General features: G+C 48.9%; 1 protein-coding gene across 1 annotated transcript; it reads left to right on the forward strand.

Moving 5' to 3' along the window:
- The first annotated feature begins 5,977 nt into the window (after positions 1 to 5,977).
- Positions 5,978 to 14,088, forward strand: LOC139275316 (sialidase-3-like). Its single transcript, XM_070892608.1, has 3 exons — positions 5,978 to 6,120; positions 9,077 to 9,291; positions 11,321 to 14,088. Exons 2-3 carry the CDS (start codon positions 9,088 to 9,090, stop codon positions 12,323 to 12,325), a joined length of 1,209 nt encoding a protein of 402 aa, XP_070748709.1. The 5' UTR covers positions 5,978 to 6,120; positions 9,077 to 9,087; the 3' UTR covers positions 12,326 to 14,088.
- Positions 14,089 to 14,748: the final 660 nt, after the last annotated feature.

Below are 14,748 nucleotides of genomic sequence, written 5' to 3' on the forward strand. Positions count from 1 at the left end.
TCTGTCCGAATAATTGGGGTATTACTTGATACTGACACCAAATTTCCTTCTTAGTCATACTTATTATTTCCATTGTGATATTACATCCGTCTATATCACAGCTAGTGTATTTTTCTTGAGGTTTGAGGGCAAGATCTGGAAACTTATTTCGTTGCTTGATTCCCAGTAACCTTTCCCAGGTCTCAGCGTGGAAAGATAGTATTTTCCTTTCTAACTCGGCTCTCAATAACTGTCTGATAGTCTCCTTAAACATGCAGCTGGTGTACCAATTTACCCCTTTCTGTTCCCTCATCAGGTTTTTTATTTCCTTTTCTATTTCTTTACTTTGCCTCCATGTCATTTTGTCTGTTATGTAGCCAGATACCTGTAGTTGCTGTAGCCCTTCATCCCACGCGTTTCTCAACTCTATACTCTCTCCTATTAGTCCTCCTACAACCTGGATTTTGTTTTGCAGGGTTTCTATATCTATTGTGTTCAAGGCTCCCATTCCTACTCCTACCCCACCTAATACAGTTCCCAGCACGTCTCGCTTTTTTCTCAAGGATCGGTCCAGTGTGACTTCAACACTGGTCGTGTTGCAACCATCCCTCTCCCTTAGCGGATATAGGATTTGTATGGTTAAATTTACTATACCTGGGGATCTTACGACCGATATGCAGGTGGTCAATATCCGTTTTAAATGGCCCGGATCTCTGGGGGAATGCCTATTTTTATTATGTGTCCACTGTTTAATATAGGTTCCCCCATGTAGTATTTTTGTACAGTTCATGCACTTTACCCATCCTCTGTTTTCTATTTTAAAATGACAATCTTCTTCGGGGTCACAAAACGTGCCATTAGTTTCTTGGCTCTCAGCTATTTCTCCTTTCCATATTTTACCTTCTTTTATAAACCTTTCTTCTGTTTTAACTCTTCCCACTGCCAGAAGGATTAACATACCCAGTGTCCCCTGATAGTTTTGCCAGGAGTCCTTCCTCATCTTCCTCCCTTTGTTTTCTTCTATAATGCTCCTGAACCAATTCGTTAAAATAATAGCTTACTAGTACAATAGTAACAGTGATCCACAAGATAAAGACCCAAATTGGTATACAGGCAAGTTCTGACATCTAGCTTGATACTTCGGGGTATTATGCTCTTAGTCCAGTCTGGCTCGGTAGAAACAAAAGGGGATGAGTACAGTTCTTTTCGGGGTGTGTCCGCCCTAGCTCGGTATTTCTTCTTCTTGCTGTGTTTCGTCTGGAAGGTAGTATTTACATCGGGTGGCGTGTATCCAATTTGGATGTTTTTCCAGTTTCAGGGCGGTTCTTGTTGTGAGGATTATCTGATATGGTCCCTTCCATTGATTCTTTTCTCAGTCTTAGGATGTACTTTCATTCTTTCAGTTGAGAGGTCGTCCTTCTTTCCTTTTCTAGGAGCTGGGCGCGAGCGCCCTGCTCGACTAGAGCCGTTTCCCATTCTTCCGGGTGCAACGTCTCGCGATCTTTTCTGAAATGAGAGTTAGGACAATCCTACAAAATATACAATAATTTACAAAGCGCTCACCGGTGTTCTCTTTTCTGCTCAGCTCGGGGTCTCCTTTTGCCTTTTTGTTATTTTAGCTTCTTTGCGGTAGCTACCTTATGCCTCACCCCCCAGGGGATCTCGGCGGCCCGTCCCCCTTTCAGCTAGGACGGCCTAGGCACCTTCCTCCTTTCAGCTAGGAAGGTCCTTAAAATTCCTCTTTTCTTTTTAAAAGTTAAATTTAGTTCTTTTGGATCTCGTTTTTTAGAGATCCTGCCGACTACGCCAGAATCTGTCGAGGAAATATTTAGCTTAAATTAACTCAGGCGGAGACGTTCAGAACTGCACTTCGAGAGAATTTATTTTAAAATGCGAGATATATCTCGGAGAGCCTGCTTGGACCGTACCAAGGCAAAAACTCTGAATTCTACAGAAAACTTGTTCCATCTTTATACAGAAAAAAACGGAATTCTATCTCTACAATTGACAACTACATTATTCAGGAACATTACCAATTCTAAACAGGGCACAAAGGTCAGTTTACACAGCCCAACAGTATCTTGTCACGTCATTATTCAATCTTTTCGAGGGTCAGCAGGATCATCACTAAAAGCCCCTCTTATCTGTTTTCGCATATCAGAGAAATCAGTTTGTCCAGGCAATGGGGGTATCTTAACATATACAAATACCAGATGTACAGCCTTCATGTTACCTGTTCTTTTCTAACAAAGAAGAGACATCAAGTATTTTCTGGCCTTGCAGGATTCTGCAGTCTCAGCACAGAATTAAACTTACTAAAAGGAAAAGAGAAATTTAACCCCTTCCTATATCGTGAACTAAAGTTCTTCCACAGGTATGGTGAGAAAGCAGGAAGGGGGTACTGAAGTTGCATGTTCAGCCATGAACTCATTGAATGGCGGTGCAGGCTCGAAGGGCCGAATGGCCTACTCCTGCACCTATTTTCTATGTTTCTAAATGTTAAAATTGAGGTGTTGCCAGATTGGGAGCCAATGCAGGGGAACAAGCATACGGGGTTGGGTTGCTGGGTGAATGGGACTTGGTGCAAGTTCCAAGTTATAGAATTATAGAATGATACAGCACTGAAGGAGGCCATTTGGCAAATCATGCCTATGATGGTTCTTTGTTACAGCTATCCCAAGTAGTCCCACTACCCTCCTCTTTCCCCATAGCCCTGTAAAAAAAAAAAAATGTATCCTTCAACGCTTTATCTAATTTCCTTTTGAAAGTTATTATTAAATCTGCTTCTATCGCTCGTTCAGCTGTGGCTCAGTGGGCAGCACCCTCCCCTCTTGAGGCAGAAAGTTGAGGGTTCAAGTCCCACTCCAGCGACTTAAACACCAAAATCTGGGCTGACACTCCCAGTGCAGTATGGAGGGAGTGCTGCAGTGTCGGAGGGGCAGTACTGAGGGAGCATTGCACTGTCGGAGGGGCAGTACTGAGGGAGTGCTGCACTGTCGGAGATGCTGCCTTTCGGATGAGATGTTAAACCGAGGCCCCGTCTGCGCTCTCAGGTGGACGTAAAAGATCCCGTTGCACTATTTTGAATAAATGGTAAATGGGTAGTAATAGGAGGAGTGGGGATGGTTAGAGCAAGCGCTCTACTCGGAACTCCTTCACAGAAAATGAGCCAAAGGTGGGCAGAGGAAACGTTACAAGAACACCCTCAAAGCCTCCCTCTTAAAGTGCAACATCCCCACCGACACCTGGGAGTCCCTGGCCAAAGTCCGCCCTAAGTGGTCTCATCGCCGAGAGCATGCAGAAATCAAGCGCAGGCAGTGGAAAGAGCGTGCGGCAAACCAGACTCCCCACCCCTTTCCCTCAACGACTGTCTGTCCCACCTGTGACAGGGACTGTGGTTCTCGTATTGGACTGTTCAGCCACCTAAGAACTCATGTTAAGAGTGGAAGCAAGTCCTCCTCAATTCCGAGGGCCTGCCGATGATGATGGGGATGGTTAGGGACCAAAAAGGAGACCTATGCATGGAGGCAGAGGGTATGGCTGAGGTACTAAATGAGTATTTTGCATCTGTCTTCACCAAGGAGGAAGATGCTGCCATAGACAGAGTGAAGGAAGAGGTAAAGGAGATACTGTATGGGATAAGAATTGATAAAGATGAGGTACTAGATAGGCTGGCTGTACTTAAAGTAGATAAATCATCAGGAGGGGACGGGATGCATCTTAGGATGCTGAGGGAAGTGAAGGAAGAAATCTTCCAATCTTCCTTAGAAGCGGGGGTGGTTCCAGAGGGCTGGAGATTTGCAAATGTTCAATAAAGGGTGTAAGGATGAACCCAGTAACTGCAGGCCAGTCAGTTTAACCTGAGGAGTGGGAGAGCTTTTAGAAACAGTAATCAGGGACAAAATTATCACTTGGACAAGTGTGGATTAATTAAGGAACGCCAGCACGGATTTATTAAAAGCAAATCATATTTAACCAACTTGATTGAGTTTTTTGATGAGGTAACAGAGAGGTTTGATCAGGGTAATTCACGTGGTGTACATGAATTTCCAAAAGGCGTTTGACAAAGTGCCACATAATCGGCTTAGCAGCAAAGTTGAAGCCCAGGGAATAAAAGGGACAGTGGCAGCATGGATACGGATTGTCTCAGTGACAGGAAACAGAGAGTAGTGGTGAACGGCTGTTTCTCGGACTGGAGGAAGGTATACAGTGGTGTTCCCCAGGGGTCGATACTGGGACCACTGCTTTTCCTGATATATATTAATGACCTGGACCTGGGTATACAGGGCACAATTTCAAAATCTGCAGATGACACAAAACTTGGAAGTGTAGTGAACAGTGAGGAGGGTAGTGAGAGACTTCAGGAGGACACAGACAGGCTGGTGGGATGGGCGGGCACGGGGCAGATGGAATTTAACGCAGAAAAGTGCGAAGTGATACATTTTGGTAGGAAGAATGAGGAGAGGCAATATAAACTAAAGGGTGCAATCCTAAAGGGGGTGCATGAACAGAGAGACCTGGGGGTATATGGGCACAAATCACTGAAGGTGGCAGGGCAGGTTGAGAAAGCGGTTAAACAGCTTACGGGATCCTGGGCTTCATAAATAGAGGCACAGAGTACAAAAGCAAGGAAGTTATGATGAACCTGTATAAAACACTGGTTCGGCCCCAACTGGAGTATTGTGTCCAATTCTGGGCACCGCACTTTAGGAAGGATGTGAAGGCCTTAGAGAGGGAGCAGAAAAGATTTACGAGAATGGTTCCGGGGATGAGGGACTTCAGTGACGTGGGTAGACTGGAGAAGCTGGGGTTATTCTCCTTGGAGCAGAGAAGGTTGAGAGGAGGTTTGATCAAGGTGTTCAAATTCATGAGGGGTCTGGACAGAGTAGAGAGAGAGAACCTGTTCACATTGGTGGAAGGGTCAGGAACCAGAGGTCACAGATTTAAGGCGATTGGCAAAAGAACCAAAGATGATGTAAGACAAAACATTTTTACCCGGCGAGTGATTAGGATCTGGAATGCACGCCCTGAGAAGGTGGGGGAGGCAGACTCAATCACGGCTTTCAAAAAGGGAGTTGGATAAGTACCTGAAAGAAAAACATTTGCAGGGCTACGGGGAAAGGGCGGGGGAGTGGGACTGGCTGAGGTGCCCCTGCAGAGAGCCGGCACGGACTCAACGGGCCGAGTGGCCGCCTTCCTTGCTGTAAGCATTCTATGATTCTATAAGAGCAGTTCTCCCCGGTGTCCTAACCAATCCCTCAACCAACATCAATAAAACAGATTATTGGGTCATTTATCACATTGCTGTGTGTGGGAGCTTGCTTGTGCGCAAATTGGCTGCCGCGTTTCCCACATTACAACAGTGACTACACTCCAAAAGTAGGCTGTAAAGCGATTTCAGACGTCCGGCGGTCGTGATAGGCGCTATATAAATGCAAGTCTTTTGCATTTATAAATGACTACCTCTTCCTATCTCTCCAATCTTTTTCAGCCTCACAACCCCACAAGATGTCTGCGCTCCTCAAATTCTGGCCTCTAGAAGATCCCTGATTATAATCACTCAACCGTCGGTGGCCGTACCTTCAGCTGCCTGGGCCCTAAACTCTGGAACTCCCTCCCTAAACCTCTCCGCCTCTCTGCCTCTCTTTCCTCCTTTAAGACGCTCGTTAAAACCTACCTCTTTGACCGAGCTTGTGATTATCTGACCTAATTTCTTCTGTGGCTTGGTGTCAAATTTATCTGTTTGTCTGTAACACTGTTGCGCCTTGGGATGTTTCACTATGTTAAAGGCGCTATATAAATACAAGTTATTATTATCAAGTCTTTCTTTTTTATTACAACAGTAACTACATTTAAAAAAATACTTCAAAGCGCTTTTAACAAAATATTACCTCAGGTTGCCTCTGGGTTCTTTTGCCAATCATCTTAAAGCTAAGTCCCCCAGTTATTGTTTCCCACCCAATGGAAGATGCTGAGTGAGGAGAGCCAGGTCCCCAGAGTCTGGGGGAGGAACTACAACTCCCAGAGCGCACCGCGCCCCGGCGCATGCGCAGCGCTCTGGAGCGGAAAAGACTGCAACTCCCAGAGTCCAGCGCGCAGTGGGAGCGAGTTGCCACAGAGACGGGGCCTGCAGAGCCTGAGGTAAGAAAAAAAAACACTCAATTAAATTAAAATAAAAGCGTGAGAGCGGCGGCTGGGCCTCGGGTTGCGCTTTGGAGAATCAGCGGGGGCGGGGTTCTGCCCACGGGGCCGGAGCCTAACGCGACCCCCAGGCTCGGGGCCTACCCGGCCCCCTGCAAGGGCCTAGCCGCTGATAGAAATATTGCGCCTTCTGCAGTTGGGTCACTTCATTATATTATATATATATAAATATTGCTTTATTGCCTTGAATTTATATTATGTTTATGTACAAAACTTATTTATTGCAAAAGAAAAGAAAGAACTTGCATTTATATAGCGCCTTTCACGCCTTCGGGACGTCCCAAAGCTGGTGGGACTACCTATTTTTGGAGTGCGGTCACTGATGTAATGTGGGAAAGGTGGCAGGAAATTTGCGCACAGCAAGCTCCCACACACAGCCCGGTGATAATGACCAGATAATCGGTTTTAGTGATGTTGGTCAATGGATAAATATTGGCCCCAGGACACCGGGGAGATCGCCCCTGCTCTTTTGTCGCAACCGTGGCCGAGGGATCTTTTACGTCCACCCGAGAGGGCAGACAGGGCCATTGATTAATGTCCTATCCGAAACACTGCCCCTCCGACAGTGTGGTCAGTGCTTCAATGCTGGGGATGTTGGCCTGGTCGAGGACGCTAACGTTGGTGCGTCTGTCCTCCCAGGGGATTTGCAGGATCTTGTGGAGACATCGTTGGTGGTGACTTGAGGTGTCTACTGTACATGGTCCATGTCTCTGAGCCATACAGGAGGGCGGGTATCACTACAGCCCCGTAGACCATGAGCTTGGTGGTAGATTTGAGGGCCTGCTCTTCAAACACTCTTTTCCTCAGGCGGCCGAAGGCTGCACTGGCGCACTGGAGGCGGTGTTGAATCTCGTCGTCAATGTCTGCTCTTGTTGATAAGAGGCTCCCGAGGTATGGGAAATGGTCCACGTTGTCCAGGGCCGCGCCGTGGATCTTAATGACTGGGGGGCAGTGCTGTGCGGCGAGGACAGGCTGGTGGAGGACCGTTGTCTTACGGATGTTTAGCGTAAAGCCCCTGCTTTCGTACGCCTCAGTAAATACGTTGACTATGACTTGGAGTTCAGCCTCTGTATGGGCGCAGATGCAGGCGTCGTCCGCGTACTGTAGCTCGATGACAGAGGTTGGGGTGGTCTTGGACCTGGAGACGACGAAGGTTGAACAGCTTCCCACTGGTTCTGTAGTTTAGTTCCACTCCAGCGTGGAGCTTGTTGACTGTGAGGTGGAGCATGGCTGCGAGGAATTGAGGGTAATATATTGGATAGAGGATTGGCTAACTAACAGAAAACAGACAGTCGGGATAAACTGGTCATATTCCGGTTGGTAAACAGTGACTAGTGGGATGCCACAGGGATCAGTGCTGGGGCCTCAACTATTTACAATCTATATTAATGACTTGGATATAGGGACCGAGTGTAATGTAGCCAAGTTTGCTGATGATACAAAGATGGGTGGGAAAGCAAATTGTGAGGAGGACACAAAAAATCTGCAAAGGGATATAGACAGGCTAAGTGAGTGGGCAAAAATTTGGCAGCTGGAGTATAATGTGGGAAAATGTGAGGTTATCAACTTCGGCTGAAAAACTAGAAAAGCAAATTATAAATTAAATGGAGAAAAATTGCAAAGTGCTGCAGTACAGAGAGACCTGGGGGTCCTTGTGCATGAAACACAAAAAGTTAGTATGCAGGTACAGCAAGTGATCAGGAAGGCAAATGGAATGTTGGCCTTTATTGCAAGGGGGCTAGAGTATAAAAGCAGAGAAGTCCTGCTACAACTGTACAGGGTATTGGTGAGGCCACACCTAGAGTACTGCGTACCGTTTTGGTCTTCGTATTTAAGGAAGGATATACTTACATTGGAGGCTGTTCAGAGAAGGTTCACTAAGTTGATTCTGGAGATGAGGGGGTTGACTTATGAAGATAGATTGAGTAGTTTGGGCCTATACTCATTGGGGTTCAGAAGAATGAGAGGTGATCTTATCAAAACATAGAAGATAATGAGGGGGCTTGACAAGGTGGATGCAGAGAAGATATTTCCACTCATAGTGGAAACTAAAACTAGGGGACATAGTCTCAGAATAAGGGGCTTGCCATTTAAAACTGAGATGAGGAGTGGGCGGGGAAGTGGAGCTGAGGCCAAGATCAGATCAACCATGATCGTATTAAATGGTGGAGCAGGCTCGAGAGGCCAAATGGCTTACTCCTGCTCCTATTTCTTATGTTCTTATTGTACTGAGGGAGGGCCGCACTGTCGGAGGGGCAGTACTGAGGGAGTGCTGCACTGTCGGAGGTGCTGTTTTTCAGATGAGGCATTAAACCGAGGCCCCGTCTGCCCCCTCAGGTGGTTGCAAAAGATCCCATGGCATTATTTCGAAGAAGAGCAGGGTGCTCTCCCTGGTGTTTCATCATCATCATAGGCAGTCCCTCATATCGAGGATGACTTGCTTCCACACCAAAAAGGGATGAGTTCACAGGTGTTTCAATGAAGGACCCAATATTCCAAATCCCGAACTACATCCTGAAGGATGGAAGATGCCTGTGTGTGGATTGTTTTAACGTGTATCCCTTAATCAACATCATTAAAGCAGATTATCTGGGTTATTACGGTTTCCGGGAGCTTGCTGTGTGCAAATTGGCTGCCTCGCTTCCTACATTACAACAGTGATGACACTTCAAAAAGTACTTCATTGGCTGCAAAGTGCTTTGAGACGTCCAGTGGTCATGAAAGGTGCTACAGAAATGCAAGTCTTTCTTTTTAAAGTTGGACCCCACTGTCTTGCCGCAGGAGGGAATTCGCATCCCACTGCAGCACCTGTGTCATTTTATTTATTTATTTACACGCCGCAGAGACGCCAAAGATATATTTATATATATTCTTTTCTCCCTTTTCCTCGTTGCAGGGACACCAATTATGGCAACGGGCCACCTTCCTGATAAAGTCACCTTGTTCAAGAAGGAGGAGGAGAGCGGAGTGGTGTATCGCATCCCCTCGCTTCTCTACCTCAAGAAGAACCAAACCTTTTTAGCATTTGCGGAGAAACGAACCTCCGCCCGAGACCTGGATGCCAAGGTTCTGGTGCTGAGAAGAGGGAAGCTGGACCAGGGATCGGTGAAGGTAGGTACCATCCACGACAAGAGACCGCTCGTGAGCATCCCGCATAATTTAAAGTGGCACAGATAGATGATTTTGAAACCGAGAAAGAAAGGGTAGAGTGGTGTCGGTGGTTATGTTCATCATCATCATAGGCAGTCCCTCGGAATCGAGGAAGACTTGCATCCACTCTAAAAGTGAGTTCTCAGGTGACTGAACAGTCCAATACGGGAATTACAGTCTCTGTCACAGGTGGGACACAGTGGTTGAAGGAAAGGGTGGGTGGGGAGTCTGGTTTGCCACACGCTCCTTCCGCTGCCTGCGCTTGCTTTCTCCATGCTCTCGGCGACGAGACTCGAGGTGCTCAGCGCCCTCCCGGATGCACTTCCTCCACTTAGGGCGGTCTTGGGCCAGGGACTCCCAGGTGTCGGTGGGGATGTTGCACTTTATCAGGGAGGCTTTGAGAGTGTCCTTGTAACGTTTCCTCTGCCCACCTTTGGCTCGTTTGCCGTGTAGGAGTTCCAAGTAGAGCCCTTGTTTTGGGAGTCTCGTGTCGGGCATGCGGATGATGTGGCCTGCCCAGCGGAGCTGATCAAGTGTGGTCAGTGCTTCAATGCTGGGGATGTTGCCGGGAACCTGAGTACAAGTCCCACCCAGGGCAGTTTGAAATTGAATTCAGCTTTAGAAAACTGGAAATAAAAATCTGGGATCAGTAAAAGTGACCATGACCCTGTTTTTGGATTGTGGTAAAACTGGTTCACAAATGCCGATTTAGGGAAGGAAATCTGCCGTCTTTACCCGGTCTGGGCCTATATGTGACTCCAGTCCCAGCGAGGCACTCTGTCGTATCACCACCACCTTCTCAAGGGTAACCAGGAGGATGGCCAGTAAATGTCTGCATCACCAGTGATGCCCACATCCCGAGGATGACTTTTTTAAGCTGTTTTTTTCTGACAGGTAGCCAGAAATTTCATCATCATAGGTGGCCCCTCGAAGCGAAAATGACTTGCTCCCACGCCAAAAAGGGATCAGTTCTCAGGTGTTTCAATGAAGGACCTAATATTCCAGATCCTGAACTACATGTTGAAGGGTGGAAGATGCCTGTGGGTGGATTCTTTTAACGTGGGGTGGCCGTTGCACACCAGCCACCACACGGGCTTGACCCGAGCTAGGTCTTGGTCCAGTGGCAAGGGTTAACCAAGATGACTGGAGACCAGCTCTGCTGCACGGACCCGGTGCGCACACATATCGCAGTGTGTGCCACAACCACAGTAAAGGCCCAAACCAACAGCGATTCTGCTCGAATTGTCCCGTGAAATCGAATTCAATCTGTGCTGGCACCAGAGAAAAACTGACCATCAAAGCTGCATGGATTGTCATCAGAACCCAACTGGCTCACCATTGCCCTTCAGCGGAGGGAATTTTCCACCCCTACCCTGTCTGGCCTCCACGTGACTCCAGCCCCTCACTCCCTGACGATTCTTGTGCTTGCTGAAGTAACCTGATCAACGCTTCAAGATGGCGGCCCACTACCACCTTCCCCACTCCCCTGCTCTTCTCTGAAATAGTGGCCCTGGGAATTTTACACCCACCCAAAGGGGCAGGCAGGGCCTCGGTTTGACGTCTTGTCTGAAAGATGGCTCATGGAGATCAGTGGGGAGTGACCAGTGGCTGCCAGAGGAGCCTCGCGGCTGGAAGCGTTTGGTGACAGAAGTGCCATCGGCCACTACAATGTGCCCAGGGCAATCTGCGATGGCATGGTCTAGACTGGTAACGCGCGGTGGTGGAATAGGACTGTGGCATGGTGTGTTGGCTTAATGTACCGCACCTCACCCCCGTTCCCCTTTCACCCCAACTATTCCCACTCATCCTGCTAACCCTTTTACCCCAACTATTCCTCAGCCATCCCCATTCACCCCACCCATTCTCCACCCCACCTCGGTTCCCCTTTCACCCCAACTCTTCCCCACCCATCCCCCTCCCCCCCCTGCTCTGGGACAGATTGTGCGGGGGATGGCCTGTGCCCTGATCGAGTTGTCTTTCCCGTTCCCAGTGGGAGGACGCGGTACCGTTGGAGACGGCCAGACTGCCGGGCTACCGGACCATGAACCCGTGCCCGGTGTACGAGCGGGAACGGGCGACGGTCTACCTGTTTTTCAACTGCGTGAAGGAAAGGATGTCGGAGGCGATGCAGATCTTGTGCGGGAAGAATGCCAGCAAGCTGTGTTACGTGGTGAGCCACGATGCCGGGGCCAGCTGGAGTGCGCTGACTGACCTGACGAGCAGGGTCATCGGCAAGCGGATCTGCAAGTGGGGCACGTTCGCGGTGGGGCCGGGACACGGCATCCAGGCGCACAGCGGCAGGCTGCTGGTGCCCGCCTACGCCTACATCATCAGGAGGTGTTGCTGGCTGCTCCCGCCTGGGTTCTGCACGGCGCCGCACTCGTTCTGCTTCTACAGTGACGACGGCGGCGAGAGCTGGCGGGTGGGGGAGCCGATAACCCAGTACCAGGCGGTGGAGTGCGAGCTGGCGGAAATCACCTGCGCTGACAGCTATGTGCTGTACTGCAACGCCCGGACAAGCGGCCGGCGCAGGATGGAGGCAGTCAGCATGGAGCCCGGCCGCTTCGAGGTCGCCTGGCTGGCCAAGGGGCTGGTGGAAACTAAGGGCGGGTGCCAGGGGAGCTTGGCTAGCTTCTGTGCCCCGAAGGCAGTCGCCGGGATCCTGCCCGATGGGTTGAAGCCCAGACAGCCGGGCCCATGGAGCTGGACGTCCTGGCTCCTGTACACGCACCCGACTGGCCAACCTGGCTGTCTGTGTCGTAAACGCAACCGGACCAACCTGGGCGTTTACATCAATCTCAATCCTGCGCCACTCCAGACCCAGCGCTGGCACGGCCCATGGGTTATCCAGACCGGGCCCAGCGGGTACTCCGACCTCACCTACCTCGACGGGACCACCTTCGCCTGTCTGTACGAGTGCGGTGCTGAATCTTACTGGGAACAAATCACCTTCTGTCTCTTCACCGTCGAGGACGTGATGAGAAACATCTTTTAGTGGCACGACCAGCGACGAGATAGACGTAGGGGCAATTCTTCGCTATATTCGGAAATATCACTCCCAGATCTTAAGAGCAGTTGTATGTATGCATGCGTGTGTATGTGCATAGTCATGTGTGTGCGTATATGCATGCCTGGGTATATGAGCATGCATGTGTGTGTACAAGTGTGCATGTGAGAGGATAAATGCGTGAGCATGCATTTGTGCGAGCATGCGTGTACGTGCACAAGCGTGAACATGCGTGTGTGCATGAGCATGCAAATGTGTGAGAGCATGCATGCTTGTATGTGCATGTGTGAGTATATGTGTGTGTGCGACCATGCGTGTGTGCAAGTATACATGTGCATGTGCGAGTATGTCTTTTTTTTTTCCTCTTAAGGCGCCTATTCCGTGCATGAGCTTGGGCAGCCCTCTGGCACTTCACACAAATGGCTTATTTTGTTCATGCATGAACCCAGACAATGTGTGATATTTGACCACAGCGGCATCACAATCAAGCCTGATTCTTTCCACACCTCCCCTCCTGCCCAGCAGAGGGTCACTGATGACCATCCGGTGCAGGAACCCCGGTGGATTTTTTCCCTCCCTCACACCGAGGCCAAAGTGTAGCCCCCCCCCCCCCACCCCGGGTTCAGATTAGGCAAAAGTGCAGAGCAGCCGTGGAACCTGTGGGGCAGCAGTTACCCAGCCAGCCATCGGGGGAGTTGAGAGTGGGAGTATATTGTTGTCTCTTTTTGTGTGTGAAAATTTCTATTTAAGGGTCACTTCCCCCCTCCCCTCCTCCCCTCCTCCCTCCTCCCCCCCTCAGCCTCAGTGGTGAACATTCCCAGCTGAGGTACGGGCTAAATGCAATGTAACACTGTACACAGAAAGGACTTGCATTTATATAGCTCCTTTCATAACGTCAGGATGTCCCAAAGCGCTTTAGAGCCAATGAAGTACAGTCATCACCGTTGATGGTGGGTGTGTTAATATTGCGATTGGACGGTGCATCGTCTTTTAGAGGCACCGAGAGACAGAATGGGAACACAGAAGGAAACAAACGGATGAGAGGATTCCACTTCTGTCCCCGCGGTTATGGTGAACAAAACTTAACATGGAAAGGGTTCCCAAGGGGTTTTTCAATATCCCCAAATTTGCCATTGAAGAACCGGGAGCTGGAAAAGTGCAGGAAACAGGGTTTCTTAAATCTGCAGCAGTTATTGGTAACTGAACCAAGACTGGGATTCTCGTTCACAACGGGTGGATGTCAACAGTGGGAGAGATCGTAAGCTCAGAATTCTGAGAGGGTATACTGAACAGGCTGGGGGCTCTTTTCTCCAGGAGAGAGAAGACCGAGAGGTGAGCTGATTGAGGTCTTTAAAATTATGAAAGAGTTCGATAGGGTAGACGTAGAGAAGATGTTCCCACTTGCGGGCGAGACCAGATAATCACTAATGAGGAACTTCTTTACCCAGAGAGTAGTGAGAATGTGGAACTCGCTGCCACAGGGAGTGGTTGAGGCGAATGGCTCAGAGGCCTTTAAGGGGAGGCTGGATAAGCACAAGGGGGAAAGGAATAGAAGGCTATGCCAATGGGATGAGATGTAGAGTGGGAGGAGACGTGCAGAATAGACACCGTTTTTCTGTGCTGTAAGTTCTAGATCTTCCCTCTATTTTGCCCCCATCGCAGTGCAGGAGATTGGCATGGGGACAGGTACCCTCTGCCAGCACGATCCAGGTCAGCCACAGACTCCGGCCCAGTCAGAGGGCCCCGTTTCCCAGCAACAGCCTCGGCGAGGCTGTGAATTGGAGGCAGGTTGGGAGCAGACTGTTGTCCACCTTTAAAGACATCCTCAAAACCCATCAGTCCTGCTGCATGTTCCATCTCCTCTCTCTCAGCTCCACAACTGAAAAATCTGGCGGTTTGTGTCATCGCCTCGCTCCGGGAAACCTCGATTCTCAGCCCATATCTGGCATTGCCGGTTCTGTTGTGATGTACCGTCTTCCATTTTATCCTGCTTGTTCCTCAGTATAAAAGACTTTGATGTAAACATAAATTAAAACATATATCAAACTGAGAAAGTTTATTGAGCCACACTTCTCTTGGCTGAAAGACCGACTGCCCCATCCAGGTGAGACTAAACGGCTGGCACTGTACCCAAGGACAGGTTGCATCGACCAGGCTGATCCAATTGACATGTTCGAGATGAAAAAATTAAGTCTTGCATTTATATAGCACCTTAGGACATCTCTCAGAGCTTTATAGGCAATGAAGTACTTTTTGAAGTGTAGTCACCTGTAATGTAGGAATCCAATGTATTTAAGAGTGGTAACTTGGTGCAATTTGATTAACAGCTGGAAGTAGTTTATCACAAAAAATAAGCATTTTAAATCGAGTGGCTAAAGTACGTGTGAGTAATCAGATTTAAAATCACTGAA

Source organism: Pristiophorus japonicus, chromosome 10 (assembly GCF_044704955.1).
Source record: "Pristiophorus japonicus isolate sPriJap1 chromosome 10, sPriJap1.hap1, whole genome shotgun sequence".
NCBI lineage: Eukaryota > Metazoa > Chordata > Chondrichthyes > Pristiophoridae > Pristiophorus > Pristiophorus japonicus.

Bases quoted from the DNA above. Each gene is read 5' to 3' on its own strand.
- LOC139275316 (XM_070892608.1), top strand. From the start codon at position 9,088: ATGGCAACGGGCCACCTTCCTGATAAAGTCACCTTGTTCAAGAAGGAG. The intron at 9,292-11,320 runs GTAGGTACCATC...TCCCGTTCCCAG, and splicing joins TGGACCAGGGATCGGTGAAG to TGGGAGGACGCGGTACCGTT.